Source organism: Mytilus trossulus, chromosome 6 (assembly GCF_036588685.1).
Source record: "Mytilus trossulus isolate FHL-02 chromosome 6, PNRI_Mtr1.1.1.hap1, whole genome shotgun sequence".
NCBI lineage: Eukaryota > Metazoa > Mollusca > Bivalvia > Mytilida > Mytilidae > Mytilus > Mytilus trossulus.
This window is the reverse complement of record NC_086378.1, coordinates 37480434-37503933: the sequence shown is the minus strand read 5'-3', so window position 1 is coordinate 37503933 and position 23500 is coordinate 37480434. Positions and strand designations below refer to the sequence as shown.

General features: G+C 31.5%; 1 protein-coding gene across 2 annotated transcripts in view; it reads left to right on the top strand.

Annotated features, from left to right (window-relative positions):
- LOC134721274 (zinc finger CCCH domain-containing protein 18-like) overlaps nucleotides 1-23500 on the top strand; it is a 25807-nt gene extending 2307 nt beyond the window's left edge. Inside the window, exons 2-18 of one of the 2 annotated variants that reach the window (XM_063584146.1) lie at nucleotides 3922-6064; nucleotides 6694-6735; nucleotides 7952-8093; nucleotides 11981-12039; nucleotides 12784-12879; nucleotides 13138-13271; nucleotides 13525-13672; nucleotides 14138-14196; nucleotides 14662-14784; nucleotides 15433-15537; nucleotides 15960-16061; nucleotides 17156-17224; nucleotides 18310-18492; nucleotides 19225-19439; nucleotides 20121-20305; nucleotides 20795-20912; nucleotides 21173-23500. In XM_063584146.1, the coding sequence (XP_063440216.1) occupies nucleotides 3941-6064; nucleotides 6694-6735; nucleotides 7952-8093; nucleotides 11981-12039; nucleotides 12784-12879; nucleotides 13138-13271; nucleotides 13525-13672; nucleotides 14138-14196; nucleotides 14662-14784; nucleotides 15433-15537; nucleotides 15960-16061; nucleotides 17156-17224; nucleotides 18310-18492; nucleotides 19225-19439; nucleotides 20121-20305; nucleotides 20795-20912; nucleotides 21173-21435 (4167 nt within the window). In that variant the 5' untranslated portion in view covers nucleotides 3922-3940 and the 3' untranslated portion in view covers nucleotides 21436-23500. The remainder of the gene's footprint in view (nucleotides 1-3921; nucleotides 6065-6693; nucleotides 6736-7951; nucleotides 8094-11980; nucleotides 12040-12783; nucleotides 12880-13137; nucleotides 13272-13524; nucleotides 13673-14137; nucleotides 14197-14661; nucleotides 14785-15432; nucleotides 15538-15959; nucleotides 16062-17155; nucleotides 17225-18309; nucleotides 18493-19224; nucleotides 19440-20120; nucleotides 20306-20794; nucleotides 20913-21172) is intronic. The other variant, XM_063584147.1, reaches the window with a different exon arrangement.

Sequence of the window (23500 nt, the reverse complement as noted above, 5' to 3'; positions counted from 1 at the left end):
ACAAAAGGAAGGTTGGTATTGATTTTGGGAGTTTCAGTCCCAACAGTTTAGGAATAAGGGGCCAAAAAGGGACCCAAATAAGCATTTTTCTTGGTTTTCGCACCATCGCGTTAGTATAAGTAAATAGAAATCTATGAAATTTAAACACAAGGTTTATGACTATAAAAGGAAGGTTGGTATTGATTTTGGGAGTTTTGGTCCCAACAGTTAAGGAAAAAGGGGCCCAAAGGGTCCAAAATTAAACTTTGTTTGATTTCATCAAAATTGAATAATTGGGGTTCTTAAATATGCCGAATCTAACTGTGTATGTAGATTCTTAATTTTTGGTCCCGTTTTCAAATTGGTCTACATTAAGGTCCAAAGGGTCCAAAATTAAATTAAGTTTGATTTTAACAAAAATTGAAACCTTGGGGTTCTTTGATATGCTGAATCTAAAAATGTACTTAGATTTTTGATTATTGGCCCAGTTTTCAAGTTGGCCCAAATCGGGGTCCAAAATTAAACATTGTTTGATTTCATCAAAAATTGAATAATTGGGGTTCTTTGATATGCCAAATCTAACTGTGTATGTAGATTCTTAATTTTTGGTCCAGTTTTAAAATTGGTCTAAATTAAAGTGCAAAGGGTCCAAAATTAAACTAAGTTTGATTTTAACTAAAATCAAATTCTTGGGCCTCTTTGATATGCTGAATCTAAACATGTACTTAGATTTTTGATTGTGGGCCCAGTTTTCAAGTTGGTCTAAATCAGGATCTAAAATTATTATATTAAGTATTGTGCAATAGCAAGTCTTTTCAATTGCACAGCATTGTGCAATGGAAAGAAATATCTAATTTCACAATATTGTGAAATAGCAAATTTTTTTTTTAATTAAGAGTTATCTTTCTTTGTCCAGTAAAGTAAGCAAGAAATATCTGCAAGAATTTTTTTTAATTGGAGTTATCTTTCTTTGTCCAGAATCAACTTAAATCTTTGTTAATACAATATACAATGTATATTCACTTTTTACTACCAACTGATAAATTTAGATAATCTTTACCATTCAGTGATAACAAGCAGTTTTTTTACATCTTATTATTTTATGATGTATTTAAATGAGTAGTAATTGTTGCAAACTCCATTAGAATATTTTAATTGAAATTAGTTTTGGAATAAGGGAAAGGGGGATGTGATGAAAAAATTGGGTTCAATTTTTCTCATTTGAAATTTTTATAAATAAAAAGAAATTTCTTCAACCATTTTTTTGAGAGGATTAATATTCAACAGCATAGTGAATTGCTCTAAGAGAAAACCAAAAATTTTAAGTTCATTTGAATACATTCATTCTGTGTCAGAAACCTATGCTGTGTCAACTATTTAATCACAATCCAAATTTAGAGCGGAATCCAGCTTGAATGTTGTGTCCATACTTGCCCCAACTGTTCAGGGTTCAACCTCTGCGGTCGTATAAAGCTACGCCCTGCGGAGCATCTGGTTGAAAACTGGTGTAACCAAGGCCTCTCTCCAGTCGTTTGGTACTGTTCCTGTATTTACTGATGAGTTAAATAAGTCAGATATAATAGGTGAGATTTCATGATGAACTTCTTTTAGAAAATGAGGTGATATTTTGTCTGGACCAATTGCTTTTGATGGGTTTAAGTTTTTTAGTAATTTAGATGTTCCTTCTGGGGTGATGTTTATTTGCTTCATTTCTAATTTGTGTGTTGCTGATTTTAATGATTTTAGTTCACAAATGTGAGATAATTTCAAAGGTTTAGGTGTGGTAAATGCTGAGTGGAATTGATGGTTTAGTGCTTCAGCCTGATCTTGGGGGTTTGTTTTTGTTATACCATTTACCTTTAGTGGTGATACACCTATATTTTCACTTTTTTGTTTTTTTATGAATGACCAAAATTTTTTGCTTGGTTTACTATCTTTTAGTTTGCTGTCTTCAATTATAATGTTTTCTATGTAGTTCCAACATGATTCTACCTACCTGGATTCTACCTGGATTATGATGATGAACTATATTAAATATCTACACTTTTAAAATCTTGTTTATGACATTATATCCTTGACAATGAAGAGTGTAACAGAATGAAAAACAATATGTAACATTAAATATAGTTCAGTGACGCAGAAACCATATTATAATTGTTAAATACTCTGTGTATGAAAAATCTACATGTAAACTTCCCTTTGTTTGGTCGATACACCTTATCGCTATTTGCCTTATCGGCCGGCTGACACGGCCGCTTGAACTTTAGACACATACAACAATTACTTTCCTTTGTGGGGTCAGATATTTTGTTATATGACATCAAAACTTTAAGGTTCATCATAAGGAATTGAAAAATATGGCCGTGTTTACACCTCAAAAATTACTATGAGTACAGACAAACTGGTACATCCAGGAAAGTTTCAAGGCATGGCAGGAACTAGATATATAAAAGTTATATGAAGTCTACGTTTCAGAAAATTAAAAACTTACCTGCATTTTGATGTGCATTTTTTTTCCAGTCTGCAGAAGATAGCAAAATAAACAAACACCGAGTTTCATTTGATACGGTCCACTCAGTTACACAGTTTAAACCTGTTAAATCACCTATTGTTAACAGGTGTCTATTGTCCATCTATTGTCCATTTAAATCAATACTACTCACAACATTGATTATACGAGGGGAGCTTCTCAATCGTTTTCACTACTTAGTTAATTTTTGCACCTTCTGCAGGAACGAAAAAAAATGGATAGCAAAATCTAGAAAAGTTTATTATTTTCTGAAACATAAAATGCATTTAAAATTTATATATCTAGTTCCTGCCATCCCTTAAAACTGTTGCAGGTGTATAGGTTAGTCTGTACTCAGAGTAAAATTTGGGGTTTAAATACGGCCATTTTAGCCAAAAGGTTATGATGAACTTTAAGGGAACCTGTGTGATATCCAGTAATTGCGGACACATAGCGATAAGGTGTATTGCTATTCCTGCTATTTGTCCACCACAACTAGATATCACACAGGTTCCCGTAAAATTTTGATGTCATAAAACAAAATATCTGATGCCACAATGGAAAAGTGATGGTTGTATGCGTCAAAAATTCAAGTGGCCTGTTCAGCCCGGATAAGCGATAAGGTGTATTGCAGATGTCTCAATATCAGTTTGGTCTTAAAACTTTAAAAATAAAAATGATACCTGAGATTTTGCGAATATTTTTTTTGAAAGTTTTGATTGTTCAACTTCAAACATTGATTAACAGGGCCAGGGAAACAGTTTGACCTTAAAATTCAAGTTTGGTAGGGATAGTGCAAACTTAAGTATTTTATTAGTCCTTGGGAAGATTTGAGCATGGTCATAAGGCTTTCAGTTTGGTAAAGTATAAGATAAAAAATGTGACGTTAACTAGGCAGAATTTGTGACCAGCTATCCCCCAAAAAACACAATTTGAATAAAGACATACTATCATGGAATATCCTTATGTGTAAATATAATATATTTTTTGGGAAATGCTCTTGTGGACCACAGCAATAAGTCAGGTTAAAAGTAATAATTTTTCTGGATGCCAGATTATTTAAAAGTTTGATACTCAAATAGTGGAGAGTTTTGATTAGCCTTGCATACCATTAGGCTTCTTTTTAAGGCGCTTACCAAGAAATTCAGGTAGTTTAATTGGTGCATTTAAAGTTTTAATTAAGATTCATGTATGCATCACCAAGTATTAAAAACATATAGGCACTATGGTGTGCCCTGACTTGAACAAAAACCTTGCTTGATAATAGATTTAATTTTTATTTGCATGGAGATTTTTTGTTATATTTTTACCCTATTTGCCAAATAATATAAATGAGAATAAATTTCAGATGATGGGTGTCTGGAAGCCATAAATAAAATTGAAATTTGGGCAATTTTGTACCTTATTTTAATGGTTTGTATTATATTTTTCAGATCTAAAGGTTCATCTTAAATGGAGGTTGATACAAGTCCATCGTCACCATCTGATCAGCAAACTCCTGTATCACCACAGACAAAGGATGTCAGCTTACACGATTCACATAATGATCGACAACAATCAGTAGGACAGGAAGATGGAAACACAAATGAAGTCACAGGAGACAATGTTGATTTGAATATGCCATCATCTCCCAGTTCTAATTCTAAAGAAGACCATGTTGATCTGAATATGCCATCATCTCCAAGTTCTAATTCTAAAGAAGACCATTTAAATGGTTCTCAGCAAGAAGAACAAATGGAATTTGAAGAAAAAGAAAGCAAGTTAGATGAATCACAGGACTATGACATGAAATCTCCGGTTTCTGCTGATATAAGCACAGAAATAAACGCAAGCGTGTCACAATCACAAGCTAGTGAATTAGACATTTGTAATCAAAGTTCAGATATAGATGATAAAATGGATGCTCTGTCAGATTTAAAAGACAGTGACTTTGATACATCACGAGTTACTGACAGTGAAGAGATTAAATCGGAACAATTGAATGATTCAGTATATGCAGATGAAAAGGATACAACTCTAGTTGAACAAGACCAAGACTCTGATAATGAATTAGATTTAACAAGTTCACCTGACAAATCTTTTCTGGAAAAGGCTAACAATGAGAATTTTGATACCTCAACACAATCACCAAAACAGATTGATGATCAAGAAGTGAAAAATCAGGAGTCGGGTAAAAGTTCAGATGAAGAAATACCAAAAACGATTGACGATCAAGAAGTGAAAAATCAGGAGTCTGATATAAGTTCAGATGAAGAAAATTTTGATAGTAATCAAGAAGAAATGACATCCAGTAATGTTGATATTGATATTGAACATTCACAACCAAAAGATAGGTCAAAAGAAACTACCACTGAAAACATTGATAAGCAAGTTTCTAGTAGTAATTTAAGTCAAAGTGATGAATCAGATGGAAAGTTATCTGAAGAAAATAACGTCCAAGATGGTCACATTTCAAGTGTTCAACAAACAGAAGATATTGATTCACCTGAAAACAGTGATATCGAAAGCTCACCTCAAAGAGAAGCTAAAAAAAGTCCACCAATGGATTCAAGTAATATGTTGGACCAAGTTTCAGATGACGGAGAATCTCAAGATTTTAAAAACTTTGAATCAAAACAGAATGACATGCTTGGTCCAACCTCTCCAGTTTCAGATGAGAGTGATTTTGAACAAGAAGAAACTTCCCATGGTTTGAAAAAGAGTGAAATTGTAGATGCTGCTTCTCCAGTATCTGATAATACAGACAGTGAACAGGAAGAAGGGGAAGTAACCCAAAGTAGAGATAAAGAATCTGTTTTAGGACCTGCATCCTCAGTATCTGATTCATGTGATACAGAGCAAGCAAAAAGTTCTAAACAAAATATTGACTCTATGTTGGGACCAGCTTCTCCAGTTTCTGATATAAGTGATAAAGAACTAGGGGAAATAACTGAATCAAAGACTATTGAATCTGCATTTGGACCTACTTCCCCTGTGTCTGATTTGAGTGATAAAGAACAAGGTGAAGTTAGTGAAAATAAAAAAGTTGATTCTATGATTGGACCTGCTTCTCCAGTTTCTGATGAAAGTGATGGGGAACTGGAAGAAGGGGAAACTAAACTCTCTAAATATGATCTCTGTGGACCTGCTTCCCCTACTTCTGAAGGTGAATTGTCTGCCCCTTCTCCTGTGTCTGAAAATGAAAGTTTTCCCAGTGATAGAGAAAAGGGTCCAAAATCCCCTGATGGACCAGGGTCACCATCAGAAGATGGAGAAAAGTCACAAAGTAAGGTTCCAAATGGCATTTCTTCATTCAATGACCGTCCAGCTCAGCGATTGGAGAAGGAATACAAAGACATATCTGACGATGATTCTTTTAGTGATGATGAAAAACCACAGAAAGGAATACTAGTCTCTGAAAAAAGTGCTAAAAGTAAACATAGTGAAAAAGTTAAGACTCATATTAGTATAGCTGATGATCATGGCGAATTGGATTACATGGATGAAGATGAGGATGAAGTTGGAAAAGATGAAAAAGACAAGTTTGATGACAGCAAAGATGGTGAAGAAAAGAAAGATCTCAATGAACGAGAGGATGTGAGTAAATTAAAGATACATCGAAATTGTACAAGAACAAAATATTGCGTTTTATAGAAATAAGATTATTGTATTAAGGTATATGCTTATTTGGAAGCATGCTTTACAAATAACTTTGAATCATAAATGAGATTTGAAAAATTACATGGTTTAACATTGATATTAAAAAAATGTTAGATTAACCTACATGTATGATTAAACTACTCATCAATCTGTAGATAAAAAAACAAAGGCAAATTGAATAAAATTCATTTAAAGACTATCTTACACAGATACATAATAGATTTACAACAGCACAAATGAAAATTGTCCTAGAAATTTTTCATTTAAGTATGTATAATGGTTTAATTTTTAAATTGTTATTTGGATGGAGAGTTGTCTCATTGGCACTCACACCACATCTTCCTATATCTATATGATGTAGTTTTTCAAGAGATATCTATTTTGTATGCAATTATAAACTTTAGATTATTAATTTACACACATATATCAAGTATATTATGTGTTGTATAAATATAGGAAGATGTGGTATGAGACAACTCTTCATCCAAGTAATAATTTATAAAAATAAACATAGTATTAGTATGTATTAAGATTTTATTAAAGTTTTTCATATATGTATATTACAGGGAGAACACGATTCTGACAAGGATGATGGTGAAGTTGAAGATGTAAGTCTGAATTTGTTGTTGCAAATTATTATAATTACATTAGATGTATGTTTCATTTTAATGCATTATTCTGATTGGCTAACTGCACATTACATGTTATTCCTTAAGCACTTGCATTACCCAATAAAACTTTTCATTCATGACAACACGAGGTCAGACAATAAAGTGTACAGGTAAATTAAATAAAAAATTTATAAAATTCGTGTTTTCATGATCCTAGCTGAAAAATGTAATTATAAGTATTGTATGTTTCTAAAGACATTTATTCTAAAAACAGTTGTTGGCATGACACGGGTTATGTTCTTCTCATATATGTTATGATGGTATGATACTAAACCCCTAACGGGAAGGATTGTGTCTGATGTTCATATGATGAAATCATAATCTTTCAGTCAGTTTAATTGAAGTCTGGAGCTGGCATGTCAATTAACTGCTAGTAGTCTGTTGTTATTTATGTATTATTGTCATTTTGTTTATTTTCTTTGGTTACATCTTCTGACATCAGACTCGGACTTCTCTTGAACTGAATTTTAATGTGCGTATTGTTATGCGTTTATTTTTCTACATTGGTTAGAGGTATAGGGGGAGGGTTGAGATCTCACAAACATGTTTAACTCCGCCGCATTTTTGCGCCTGTCCCAAGTCAGGAGCCTCTGGCCTTTGTTAGTCTTGTATTATTTTTATATTAGTTTCTTGTGTACAATTTGGAAATTAGTATGGCGTCCATTATCACTGAACTAGTATATATTTGTTTAGGGGCCAGCTGAAGGACGCCTCCGGGTGCGGGAATTTCTCGCTACATTGAAGACCTGTTGGTGACCTTCTGCTGTTGTTTTTTATTTGGTCGAGTTGTTGTCTCTTTGACACATTCCCCATTTCCATTCTCAATTTTATTCTGTTTGTAACTTCATAGGGATGTAAAAGCAATGATTGTGCGCACATTTTTAGAATGAAGCACGAAAACAAAATGTAATTCAGTCAACATTGTCATTGGTCAACGCTTTTACATCCCAATGAAGTTACAAAAAGAAGCATTCAATTCACTAAGATACTATCCACCCACAATTTCATATATTTTGTTTTAAGTTTATTGAAAATGAGGACATAATATTCTTTTTGTAGTCAATTCTTTAGTCAGCAGCTTCAAATTGATTAATTTTGGTATTCTTTAAATATGTCAGTTTGATAAGGTTTAAGATTTTTTATGTTTTAACAGGATGATGATTGTGAAGAAGGAGAAATAAAAGAACCTGGTAGTCGGAAGCCATTTGTTAAACCTACATGCAGATTTTTTATGAGAGGACTGTGTACTTGGGGAAGTAATTGTAGATTTTTACACCCTGGTGTTAATGACAAAGGTAAATACCAATATTAAGATTGATGAACCATTAAACTTAGTATCTATAACAGTGCTCTAGCTAGAAATCTAAAGGGGCAGGGTGCCAGTGGAGGGCAGGGCACTTTTTATGATAAGAAAAGGCACTGCTAACTTTTTTGTCTCCGTTTCAGTGTGTATCGCGAGTTACAAATCTCTTTTTTTTATACGACCGCAAATTTTGAAAAAAATTTCGTCGTATATTGCTATCACGTTGGCGTCGTCGTCGTCGTCGTCGTCTGAATACTTTTAGTTTTCGCACTCTAACTTTAGTAAAAGTGAATAGAAATCTATGAAATTTTAACACAAGAATTATGACCATAAAAGGAAGGCTGGTATTGATTTTGGGAGTTTTGGTCCCAACATTTTAGGAATTAGGGGCCAAAAAGGGCCCAAATAAGCATTTTCTTGGTTTTCGCACTATAACTTTAGTTTAAGTTAATAGAAATCTATGAAATTTTGACACAAGGTTTATGACCACAAAAGAAAGGTTGGGATTGATTTTGGGAGTTTTGGTTTCAACAGTTTAGGAATTAGGGGCCAAAAAAGGGCCCAAATAAGCATTATTCTTGGTTTTCGCACAATAACTTTAGTTAAAGTAATCAGAAATCAATGAAATTTAAACACAATGTTTATGACCACAAAAGGAAGGTTTGTATAGATTTTGGGAGTTTCGGTCCCAACAGTTTAGGAATAAGGGGCCAAAAAGGGACCCAAATAAGCATTTTTCTTGGTTTTCGCACCATAGCGTTAGTATAAGTAAATAGAAATCTATGAAATTTAAACACAAGGTTTATGACTATTAAAGGAAGGTTGGTATTGATTTTGGGAGTTTGAGTCCCAACAGTTAAGGAAAAAGGGGCCCAAAGGGTCCAAAATTAAATTTTGTTTGATTTCATCAAAATTGAATAATTGGGGTTCTTTAATATGCCGAATCTAACTGTGTATGTAGATTCTTGATTTTTGGTCCAGTTTTAAAATTGGTCTAAATTAAAGTGCAAAGGGTCCAAAATTAAACTAAGTTTGATTTTAACAAAAATTAAATTCTTGGGCCTCTTTGATATGCTGAATCTAAAAATGTACTTAGATTTTTGATTATTGGCCCAGTTTTCAAGTTGGCCCAAATCGAGGTCCAAAATTAAACATTGTTTGATTTCATCAAAAATTGAATTATTGGGGTTCTTTGATATGCCAAATCTAACTGTGTATGTAGATTCTTAATTTTTGGTCCAGTTTTAAAATTGGTCTAAATTAAAGTGCAAAGGGTCCAAAATTAAACTAAGTTTGATTTTAACAAAAATTAAATTCTTGGGCTTCTTTGATATGCTGAATCTAAACATGTACTTAGATTTTTGATTATGGGCCCAGTTTTCAAGTTGGTCCAAATCAGGATCTAAAATTATTATATTAAGTATTGTGCAAAAGCAAGTCTTTTCAATTGCACAGTATTGTGCAATGGCAAGAAATATCTTATTTCACAATATTGTGAAATAGCAAATTCTTTTTTAATTAAGAGTTATCTTTCTTTGTCCAGTATAGTAAGCAAGAAATATCTGCAAGATTTTTTTTTAATTGGAGTTATCTTTCTTTGTCCAGAATCAACTTAAATCTTTGTTATATACAATATACAATGTATATTCACTTTTTACTACCAACTGATAAATTTAAATAATCTTTACCATTCAGTGATAACAAGCAGTTTTTTTACATCTTAATATTTTATGATGTATTTAAATGAGTAGTAATTGTTGCAAACTCCATTAGAATATTTTGATTGAAATTAGTTTTGAAATAAGGGAAAGGGGGATGTGATTAAAAAATTGGATTCAATTTTTCTCATTTGAAATTTCATAAATAAAAAGAAAATTTCTTCAAACATTTTTTTGAGAGGATTAATATTCAACAGCGTAGTGAATTGCTCTAAGAGAAAACAAAAAATTTAAGTTCATTTGAATACATTCATTCTGTGTCAGAAACCTATGCTGTGTCAACTATTTAATCACAATCCAAATTTAAGCGGAATCCAGCTTGAATGTTGTGTCCATACTTGCCCCAACCGTTCAGGGTTCAACCTCTGCGGTCGTATAAAGCTACGCCCTGCGGAGCATCTGGTTACTGTGTATATTGTGGTTTTTTTTTTAAATAAAGATGCATTTCAACCATTGTCTTTATTTCATTGTTTGTGTTGTTATGATCTTTAAAGCTTCATCAACATATTATGTTTTTATAGTTTAACTTCACTCTACCCATTGTCAGACATTATATTTTATTCGTTGATATAATATATACAGCTTTAGATACATCATATATCTTAACAACATATGGAAGTTTTTAACAACCTTGACTGCCTATACAGCCCATCCACTGTTAAAATTTTATAAGTGTATTACTAATTTATCAATGTTTAGAACATCGATTGGTATAAGTATAATTATCAAAAAGAAATTGCAATATATTTTTTTAATATGTTCAAAGACAGTTAATAACCTTACAGTAACATTATTATGTTATTATATATTCAATTGGTTATTTATTTCAATTTTTGATACTAGAAAATATTTTTAGGGCACAAATTTGTAATAAGCTAAATCAGGGGAAGTAACTCCAAAATCAATTTCCAAAACGTTTGCGTTAATTATTACAGACTGCTTGTCGTTAACAATTTGAGATGAAAGGCATTTCTGTGGAGGCAAAGTGTTATTTTGATGACTTTAATTCGTTTCTTTAGTTACGAAAGTCTTCATTTATACACTCTTTCATTGTGACTTGAAGATCGAAAATGCCGACCCAAGCTAAACACACTCGCTGACACATTCATCAAATGTATGACAAAAAGATACATTGTCCTAATTAAATTACCTAGTTATTAACACCTTTGAAGTCTTTATCATTGTAATTGATCGTAATGACATGATTAACCTGGGGGCATTCACACAGGTGTCATATATGTAATTGACTAATTACTTGGAGATCAGAAATCGATGAAACAAAAGGAAATTTTACAAAAACGGCACAAGAGAAGTTTGGAAATAAACGTCAGGGCAGAAGGGCGCGGATGAAGGCACTCAGGGCGCGGCTTAGGGCACCCAGGGCGCGGTGCCCTTCTATTTTGGGCTAGCGAGACCACTGTATAAATCCAGATTGCCATATTGTTTTATAAGTCATTAAAATTTGAAGGAATCAAGAAGAAACTTAAGGTTTTATGCCCCAACTGTACGAGAAGGGGCATTAAAGAATACCCTTGTCTGTTTGTAAATAGTCCTGAAGTTGTTTTCCATTCTCTCACTTTATTACACTAAATTTAGTCAACCAAATGTTATGAAACTGGTACTCATTGCTTATTTTTACCACAAAACAATGGTCAGTTTTAATTTTGTTGGCAGCACTTTCCCTATCTTGAGTTATGACCCTTTATAAATGGAAACATTGCTCATCAGAAATAAAAAAATAATGTTGTACATTGTCAAAAATAGTAGGACACTTGTAAGATTTTGGAATGGGTATTACTTATCAGCATCAACTTGTGCAAAAATTTTCAGTTTTGTACAAAATATAAGGTGTTGATTTTGAAATTTAAATTAGCAAAAGCCTTTGCTGAAAAGTAGATTCATAATCAAGCAAATGTCCTGCAGTTGGACAATATTTCTGCTGTCTGATGTCAACACAGGTAAAAATGATTGGCAAGCACTGACCAGTTCAATATCCCTGGTACATTTAAGTATGTATTTTGTTCTAAGTCAAAGACATAATGTGACCCTGATTGATTTTATTAATGTTTACATATAGTTTTAGTCTGTTAGCAAGAAAAAAAATATATGTATTTTTTATCTGATTTATGTTCTAATTACTGTTTGGACAATTGTATTTTAGGGAACTACAGACTGTTTGAAGATCCTGGAGGCAATTCAGGACCTCCACCATGGGAAGAGGTATAACTTATTATTGTGACATTTGGTATTACACAATCTAACACATGTTTGTTTTATACAATTTCTAGATCGTAGTTGACAAACACAATCATTAGAATTAATTACACTGCTTTCTACATAATCTCTCATATTCACAAATGATTGGTTTTTTTTAGAGACAGCTTATGTCAGAAAAACTCAAATGAACCTGTCTGTTTTTCATTGATCATGTTATTAAAATTGAAAAAATGCTGACATTGTTCGAATTCAACGAGCAGATTTTCACTAAGACAATTGCTTCAGCCCTGAACTTATGAATATTGTCTAGACACATTGATTTTCTTAATGTGTAGTCCATCTGCCGAATCAATTTATATAAAAATTGAATATCAATGCTAATTTGAAAGAGTTCTCCTTATTTTGTATCAATATGAAGTTAGTAAGTGATATTGTCTTTCATCATTGCAAAATTCATTAGATAAATTGGACTCAGTAGTTGATCTTTTCAGTGAAAATGTAAAATGTCTGACATGTAAGAATGTAGTTCTATAAGTTTCAGTTAGTGTGATTCTGACCAACAAATTCCAAGATTGAATAATATGTCCAACTTGGTGAGAAGTTCTACCTGTTACCTTATTAACTAAAACTAAAACATTTGTTCATAATTTTGAATAAGATATCTTTTAGGAACCAACTGCACTAAAAGAACAAATTTAAAACTATAGTACACATGTAATATGTAATATTGATATATTTGATTTGTAGATGGAAGAGGAAGACTTGCCTCCACCACCTCCACCCCCTCCTAAAGCTGCTCCTGTAGAGTCTGCATGGGAGAGAGGATTACGACATGCTAAAGAGGTAAACACTTCATTTTTCATTCAATATAACAAAAATTGCAGTATTGTCATTCACACATACATGCACATGATGCATACATGAAAAATTGTACTTGAGTCATCTTTTAATGTTTTTTCATCTGTTTGTACATTTATTTCATATTAAAAAAAAAAAAAAAAAAAATTAGTTTAATTTTAAAAAGAAACAATTGTTTGAAATTTGATTTAATGATTTGTTAAAGAAACATATAATCAGTAAGTTAAGTATCTATTTTTGCAGTTGAGGAAAAAAGCTCACAAAAGAAAAGAACAAGAACCTGACTTTGAAGAAAAGAAATTGAATTTGTCTGTGGATGAAGAGAGAGAATTCAATAAAGAGAATGACAGACAGAATCCTTTTTATGAAGAGCAAGTGTAGGTTTTGTTTTTATTCTCACAATAACATTAAAAAATGCTGTTATTCTTAAAATAAGTCTGTATTTATATTTACTTTGAGTCACATGCTTATTAACTTATGTCTGCCTACAAATTTGTTTTAACTTTAAAGCTAAGCAAAATATTTGTTTCACACTTCCTTATTCCTAAATCCATCAAAAGTAAATGCTAATTGACATTAAATAAACAACAAGTATTCTGTCAGTTTCATTTTCACCTAATTGTATTTCAGATATGATGACGAATATTATGATAAAGTGCCATTACATCGTACACCAGTGGAGCAGCCACCAAATATGTGGCATCCAGCACAGTATGAAAATTTTGAAGTCAGATGGAACAGGGAACCAGAATGGATGCCACCTCCTTATATACCTAGAGTGAGTTTTAACATATTAAGATACATTTCACCACTTGATAGAGTCAGTAGTCTCATATGTATTATGCCAATGTTTGCAAGTATTGTAAATTCTAGAAATTATTGTGTGCATTTGTTATTGTCATTTTGGACTAAAATGCAATTTTGATTTTTGCCATTTTAAGAAAAATCCTGGTGAATTCGTATATAAAATATATCAAAATCTAAGTTTAAGTTATTGCAATTATAAAGTTAACCCTGTCACATTTTTCTCATTAATATCTGAATTTACAGTATCAAATATTCCATTAAAATATAAACAGTTTGGATCCATGATTCACCATTCTTATATTTTTCAACTGGCTAACAAAAACTGGCTACCATAAATGTCCAATAATAAAATCATGGTTGATAATAGAAACATACAAACCCTAATTAATTTTTTGCTATATATATCTTACAATTTTGGATTTGTTCTATTTTGCAGGAAAGAGAACATTTTGATTATCCTGCTCCTCGTCATTATTCACCACCACATATTCATAGGTAAGACTCTGTTTTGTGTCAGGTATTGGGAGATAGGAATTGACATAGAGTAAGCCGTAGTCCACATGTAGAATGGATTACTATATTTTGTCTGATAATGTATGTATTTGGCAACCATTCACTTTAAATACTCCAATAAAAAAATAAAAAATTGGGAGTGTTATTAAAAGTAGGGTGTTCTCACCAGTGATTTTTGTCAGGTCTAGAGATAATTTCTATTTTAACATCAGGAGTGATCTTGAAATAAATATAAAAACTACTGGATTTAACAAGATGACAAGTGCTCTTATACAATAAAGTCTGTGTTTAAATTTTTTTTATTAAATAAGCTGCATTCTTGTTTGATATTTGATGGTTATACATGCAGCACTTATAAAATTTAAAAAAAAAATTTCTTAAGAATTACTGACGTATTTTTGTCTATGTTTGAAATATATTATGTTTACTTACTTTTTCTTTTTGTAGATATGAAAAAAGAAGAGAAATTGATCGACGGAAAGATTACCCTGAAGAAAGAGTCACTAATCAACCACAACAAACATTTAATAGACCCAGAGCTGCTGATCATTGGCAGGATCCATGGCAACGGTATTCATAATGTTTTGATAAAATTTTACCCATTTTTATGCCCAACCTACGATATTAAAGGGCATTATGTTTTCTGGTCTGTGGGTTCGTTTGTCTGTCCTTCCGTCTGTTCGTCCTTATCCCCGTCTGTCCCACTTCAGGTTAGAGGTTTTGGTCAAGATAATTTTTGATGAAGTTGAAGTTCAATCAACATGAAACTTAGTGTACATGTTCCCTAAAAATTATTACCCCAATTTTACAGTCCACTAAACAGAGAAAATGATAGTGGGAATGGGGCATCCATGGACTATGGACACATTCTTGTATTTTTATGCCCCACCTAAGAATAGTTTGTGTCCGGTATCAGTGTTCTATGGACACATTTTTGTTTTATACTAAATCATTTTTACCATTTCCTTCACAGCAATAGTTTTTGTGTGTTTAAAAGTCATTCTTATTTTTAAGTTGAAAAATCATCAATTGTAATTTCAAAAGTGATATTAAGTTTAATAACAATGTCTGTGCTTTTCAATGTTAGATTGTGTTTGGTTCTTATACTAGAAAAGCTGAAAACTTATTTAATCATTCTGAGTCTAGATGAAAATAATGATTCATATGTATAAATTAAGATGGTTATGCTACATTTCATACTTCATATTTTCTTTTCAGGTCAAAATCTCCCAAAAATAATAAAGGCAGAAGTTCACGAAGTCATTCCAGAGCTCGACGGAAGAATCGTCGATCACATAGTTATTCATCCTCATTTTCATCAAGGTATATTTAACTTTTCAAGAGAAAATAGAAAAACAGGAAGTTTATTGATATAGTATTTGGAAAAATATTAGTTAACAGACAATTCTCTTCTTCAAGTCTGTAACCAGACACCAAAGGTTGTACTGTAGTGGTGCATACTTACAGGCATCGTCAGATAATTTATTTCACAATATTGTTTGGCTTCTTCAAGCTATTCAAATTTATCAAAACAATTACATTTTTTGTGTAATGTATATGAATCTTGTATCTGTTCTATGAAACATATCAGTGGTAATATTTAAAATTGGAGTTATCTTCCTTTATCTATAGTTTTAGTCCTTCAAATGCTTATAAATACAATGAAATGGTTAATTTTAACTGGAAAACTAACGCAATCATAATCTTTTAGTGTTCACAAAATCTTTGATTTTCTTTTTGAGCAGTTCATTCTCAGGGTCTTCACGTTCTGGTTCACGGTCTTCATCATACAGTCGTTCATACAGTAGAAGTTCATCAGGCAGTCGTTCATCATCAGCTAGTTCAAAGTAAGTACACCATGTTATTTTTAGTTATTTTACTTTTATTGTTGATAAATTATCAACCATGTGACATCCAAAAACACAATTTTTTCTCAGAAACTATCAAAGAGAACAACTCCATATTTGGTCAACAACTTGACGGTAATGAGTTTTAACCTCTGTAACTTTGACTGAACTTGGAAATCCTTCAGCACACTTCTCTTAGAAACTACAAAACAGAATGACTCCATATTTGGTATTAAGCAGCTCAACAGGGATGAGTTGTTACATGTGTGTGTTTACAATTACAGAGTTCGCAAAATCTTCTTTTTTCCTAGTGGTCATTGAAGAAAATCTGCTGGTCCTCACTATTAGTTCTATTGAAAACTACTAAAATTGTGTCCGTCCTATGCAAAATTTTGGTGGTAAAATCCTGAGGACCGCCACTTTTCACGAACTCTGCAATTATGCAGACACCTGCTTCCATTGAATTGAACAAGCCAAAGTCTGTCAGATACAAAGTCATCAAATTTATATGACTATACCAGTCTTTCACGAATTAAAAAAAAAAGAAAATCTTATAGCTTATGCTTGATATTAAAAAAGGTTTAAAATCATAGTTATAAATCTCTTCTAAATTATAAATCTGCTGTGTATTTTAGACGTATGAGATTTCTCAGGTAAAAGATATTTTTGATCTTCAAATTGGAAGTTGGACTTTCCTTGCATGAAGTGTCCATATATTATATACTATTTTTAGAATACAGGCGTTTTTACACTTCCACCAACCTTGTGAATGCAGATTTTGCATGTTGGTATTGGGTATTCTTATATGTGGTTTGATGGGCTGCTTACATAATGCATTAGTCCTTACTGAGAACTAGGCAGAATTGTCAATGAAAATAGAAATGGTGTAAAAAAAGCTTTAATTTATTGGAGAAAAAGATCAGTATTTTAGGAATGGCAGTCAGGGTGAAGCTTTTATCACACTAATCATAGTAGACAAAACAAATATGTATAGAAGTATTTATTTTTGGTGATTGCCTATTACACAATCTGTTTGTAGGACTTCAATCTCATAATTTTAACTGTGAAGTTGTATGTACATGTATCTTATTCAGAAATTCAAGATCACCATCCAAGAGCCCAGTAAAAAGACGAAATGTTCCTAAGAAACCACCAAAGTCTGGGTATGAAAAATGTAGTGTTGTAAATATCTATTATATGACTGTAAAAAAATTAACAGAAATATACTACCTATCCTTTGTCTGTAAATCTTTACATTTTAATTTTGATAAATATATAACTTTTTGAGATAATACAGGGAGATTTTGAATACATGAGCATAGTAGATGGCAGTGTTAAATATATTTAACGATTTATACTTTGATGATACTGAAGAAGGTACTAAACTAATTTCTTTAGATACTTTGGTGGCAGTATTAAAGCTTGCTTGCATGGTTGTGATGTCAAACGATATGGCCTGGACCAGAAAACAGTTACTGATGGTTTTACTACTTCACTATGAAATATCCCTTTACTGTTAACTGTATATTCAGCATTCAATTTGTGTCATTATTATATCAAGTCTTTGATAACCAACAAGAATTTTACATTTGATTTATGTGATTTCTAGTTGTGCAGTTCACAACTAAAAAGTTTTTTATGAGGATTTAATTTTTGCAATATTTATTATGTTCAATTTGCATTTACATTAATGTAGTTAATGCATGCAATTATTTTCGATTGACTAACTGATATCAACTAGTCTGAAGATTTTTCGGTTCCTTATCAGATGAATGCTCAGGACTTGTGTTATTTGTTAGTTTCCTGTTTTTTAGGTTTTAAAAATTTTGAAATTTCATAAACAAGGATGAGATTTTTTTTCCAATTCTATTAAACATGAAAAGTGAAATTGTCAATTTAAAATCTCACAAAGAAAAGGGTTTGAAAAATTAAATTAATGAATGTATTTTTACAGTTCATTTTGATGCACATATTTGTAGGTTATGTGTCAGTGCAGAAAGTTGAATGATTTCCTTATTTTTTCCCCATCAAAACAGAACCCTTAGACAATTATAAGGTTGACGAGGGTAAATTTCAATGAGTCTCAGTCAAATTCTCAGAATGTGATATTGGTATATTCTTCACTTTCTTTTTTTTGAAGCTCATATTCAGAACAAGTTATAAATCTTAATTAAATACTAATCTTAAATGACCTTGTGGATGAAACATGTTAGAAGAAAATTGATTAAAAGTATGGTTTTATTTTCAGACCAGATGCTACTAAAACTGCTGGTCAGAAATCAAAAGCACCGAAGAGTCCAACAAAAAGACGATCCAGTGCACAGGCAACGTCACCTAAGAAACAACCCTCAGGAGCTGGTCCTCCTTTACAACCTTTACCCCCAGGAGGACGGGGGAGAGGCAGAGACAGAAATGTTCCTAAACCTGCAGGGTAAATATGTTAGTTTTATTCAAATGGAATAGTCAATCAATAATGTTGTCACTTTTCTTGGGTCTGTTCCATTTAAACACATGAATGATGATACCAAGGGAAGGCGCTTTCAAAATGAGGTTACCTCCCTTTGAAAGAAATTAATAATTTCCCTCACATTTTGTCCCCAGTGCAACACATTGTAGAGGACTTAAAATTACTGGGTGTCTTCAGGTTTTAATAGCACTCTCACATGTACAATTCATGCCAGATTTTTATTAAAACTTTTATTGTAGGTTTATCTATGCAATGTTTCGGATGGTTTATAAAATCAGTGTTGATCAACGATTTTTGAAAGAGAAATTCCCCTTAGAAACATCAATTATATCAAAAATTTGATTGTTAGAGCACTCACATGTACAATTCTACTTTGTATGAAACTTTTATTAAAGCTTAGTATATCAGCATTGTATTGTAGTTTGTAGGTAGTAAAGTTAATTGTTATAATAAATGATAATGATAGTGTTTAAAACAATTGTCAGCTAATAAAGTTGAGGCCAGTGATAATGATGATGTGGCAGTTCTCTGTCACCCCCAACCCACACACACCCACAATAGATTAAAAAGTCCATAATAGCATAAATGTAGTACAATAGATTGGACTTTTTCAAAAAAGTTCTATAAGCTTATCAGTTAACAGGGAAAGTTTCATGACACTGGACATCAAAAACATACTTTTTTTTACTTATTCAGGAGAGGAAAAGGTAGAAAAAGAAGTTCGAGTGGAAGCAGTTACTCAAGAAGTCACTCATCAGGGTCCTCTTCATCCCGATCATCTAGTGCTAGTAGTATATCATCGGGTAGTAGTCATTCAACAAGTACCTCAAGTGGTAGTGCTGACTCAGAACATTTATACAGAGGAGTTGGAGGTCGTGGCAGTTCTCCTTCACCTTCTCCCAAGAAAAAACGTAAGTAAATAGGAAGAATAATTGCTCATAGCTGAGTGTGTATAGTGAGTAACTACAAGCAGATTTATAATGGTATGGTACTCAATTCTGTTCCTTTCGAATGGATACTTTTGAAATTTTGATTCAGAAATTTAATGGAAATTGCTTAGTAAACAATTTCGCCTAAGGATAATTAAGGATACTTATGAAAAAGTAAAAAAAAAACACCAGAAAATAATGTTTGAGTTATTGCCCTTGGACACATAAGATGTGTGCATTCATATTATTTAGATAGTGTCTTGCTGTTGGTTTATCTGTTACTTGTAATCAGAAATGGCATCACCATGGTTACTGATTACATAGGATTACACTGCAAAATGTTACTGATTATGATTACCCAATGCCTGTTAGATACTTGTTACAATGAATATGTAACTGATACATTTATTTAATGATTTAGTTGTAACTGGGAAGCTCAATCTGGATTTGACCTATTAAAAAATTGAAAAGATATTAAAAGCCATATTTATCAGAACTTTCATTTGAGCAATGTTAGTTCTAAAACCTGGAATTTATTGAAATAAAAAAAAAATTATGACTTGTAAAATAAATGGTTAACACTTGTACGATATATAGTTGTAAAATCTCAAAAATCAAATTAGGCTGCTATGAATTATTTCTTATTTTTTTATGCAATTTCAGCCATTAAAAAGAAAAAAGCTGCACCTGGTGGCAACAAAAATAAATCACAAAGAGTGTCAAGACAAGGTAGTCGTGGAGATGGTAAAGGTCCTCAAGGTCCTGGATTAACCAGCAAGGCTAAAGATATGTTAAAGGTCACAGGTCAAAAGCCAAATATTAAACTTACACTTCTAGGCAACAAAAAGGTGAGATATAAACAAAAAGGCTGTTGACAGCAAATATTTTCACGTGAATAGTTGAGGTTCACAAGAGTTACTCATTATAATACTTTTGTGATCACCTAAAATTTGCATTAAAAAAGAAGATTTCTGTTGGAATGTTTAAATATTTGATAAGAAATCAGTACTACTTTCCACATGTTAACTATTTTAATTAGGGAAATATATTAATTATGTGATGATTGTTTAGTGATTTTATGAAGTGATTCCAGAGATTTATTTTCTAATTTGATGGGAGAGAATGAACTATATATTCCTTAAGAAAAAACAGAAACATATATAAAAAGAAAATATGAAGTCTTCATTAAGGATCATTTGTGGTTACTCCTGATTTTTTACTGAAATTTTGATAGAATATTACTAATGCTTTGAAGAAGAAAAAAAATTATGGTACAATGTATTCTGGTATAGCTTTTATTATTTTAAAAATATTAATTATTTTGATTTTGTGTATAGGCTAGTGATAAACCATCAGAGTCTGGTCCAACAGGGAAGAAACGTCCAGCAGATTCTAAAGCAGGACCTCCAGCCAAAAGACAAGCAGTCAACAAACCTCCTCCTGAACCTGTTCAAAGTAAGGTTACTCCCATTAATAGCCATTTTAGTAACAAATCTTTTTTTAAGATATTCAGCTTACTTAAAAAAGATTTTTTTCCAAAGACAAAAAAAGAAATTGATTTCAATTTAAATTAGAATTAATTTCTATAACTATTTAGTAGATTCATGTAAAATCCCATTTTTCTTAAGGATAATTTTATATTGTACTGTGACATATTTACTGCTAGATGTTGATAATTTATTAAAAGCTGAATAACTATTGCTATTTTTTCACAGATGTTGCTCCAAAACCTGTTAAAGTTAAACAAGACAAGCAGAAATCACCTGTTGTTGCCAGTAAACCAGTGACGGCACCCATTCCTAAGGCAGCTCCTCCAAAGCCAGCAGTATCTCCAACAAAGGCACCAGTAAAACCACCACTTGCACAACCTGCTGCTCCAAAGGAGAAAAAGAGCACACTTAATCGACGAGAGGAATTGTTAAAACAATTGAAAGCTGTAGAAGATGCTATAGCCAGAAAACGCTCAAAGATGCAATAGTCATGTATTTTTAATTTAGTATTATTTAATTTTGTAGCTTTATGTAAAAAAATTATGCGATTAAATTAAGTGCATTTAATTATTATTTTATTGTGTTCTGAAAGGTATGAGAGTAAACTTGTAGAGATTTTTTAATATGATGAATGACTATGTATTAAATGGTAAACTCTATATTGATCATGTAAATGTTTGAATGATTTAAAAAAAATATTTTTACATTACAGTACAAAACATTAGGTTTTATAAAACATGTGTCTTAAAACATCCATCATCAAATAGTTTCATTGTTAAACTCATAAAAAGTTTTGAAGCACTTTAACCATTTATCTTTTATATTCTGGTCTGATTTATAGTTCAAAGTTTCCAGTTTTCATTCGTATAACAGGGGGATGGGGTGGGTCAAATGTAATTGAGATAAATAAAAAAAAAATGGAGCGGACACATTTAAAGAGGAAGTTGATTTCTTTTAAGATATTTTGTTTTTGATGTATTTAGTGCTTTTGAATTATATGAAAGAGATACTTCAGTATGTAAATATTTGTTCACTATCATGTGATAAAAAGATTTTTATCTTGTAAATATGTACAGCAAAATAAGGAGTGATTTGTAATATTATACATGTATGAAGAAATGAATGAAGTACTACCTATAATTTTTTACCTGGTTCCAAAGAAAGCAGTCACTGCTGTGTTTCAATTATCTATGGTTGATAACTGCAATAAGAGTTAGTTAAAAACAATTAGCTTAATGTATTAGTACTTTAGATATGTAAGAAACATGCAATTTTTGAAACGTATTAGACACAGTCAAAGGCTATATGTATTTTTCGCACTCTTGTTTATGTTGAGTAGCTTTCTAATTTACATATCCCCCTTATCTTCTTCTATTTATAAGTATAATTCAAAGGTTTTTTTTAATGCAATAGTATGTATTGGACATTAGCAAATATTTAAAATCTGATTAAATTATTTGTATAAATATTTCTATACTGCAAGTATCTGAGTTATCTCCCTTTAGTTAAATGTTGACAGAAAATTCTACAGTATCAATATCTCATATCAGTGCATATTAATTTAAACATCAGCATTGCCTGTTGAAATTTATCTGAATTAAAATATGTGCAAATTCACTGTTAACAAAAAATGTACTGAAAACAACTGTAATCATCTCAATGAAGGCTGTAGGAACTGTTAGTATTTGCACAGCCTAAAACGCTTTTGATTTAACTATTATATTCAAAAATATATACAAGAAGAATATGTAGACTAAATCCCTCTCATGGTGTTTCTAAGGTGGGTTACCTAAAATGAATCAGTTTATATTGGTAACATTTTAAATTGTATGATGTACTGCAATGAAAAGATATAAAGTCATTTATGTTTTCATATTGATCATTTATTATTTTTTCATTTCTGAAATCTAAAACATCTTCATCACTTAAAAACAATATTGGACAGGCTCTATTTATGTCATCTACAAAAATAGTCAATGTTGCATAACAGAAGTTCATTTCGGTTCATTAAGATTCTGGGATTTTAATCTTTCACATTTCATGTATTACATCTAAATATAGGAAAAGGGGGGGGGGGGGTTTCAGCTTAACATATCCATCAGAAAATTTCTCAGTTTAAAAATAAATATTTTAGAAAATCTTGATATGGAATATTATGCTTAAATTGCATGCCATTATTGTTATCTTCTTTTTAAAGATATTAAAAAAAAGAAGACTGGGTTATTATTTCTAAATGACTGACAGAAAAATCCCAACCAGATATTAAGTTTAAACAGCTGCTGTTGGTACTACTTTTATCTTTTAGTGCATGTATATTTTAAAAGATTTGAACATTAATAAATAGCAAAATACAATACTTAAACTTAGTATAAACTGTGCAGTATGCAGTGGTGTTCAATAGTGACTTGTAAGCAGAAACCATTTTTATTGTACATTACAATCTTTAAAATTGAATTGTTTTGTAATATGATTGCAAGAGTACAATATAAGAAATTGTATGTTGTAGTCAAAATTAATGAATGATTGTAAAACAATAAATTCTCAGAATATAAA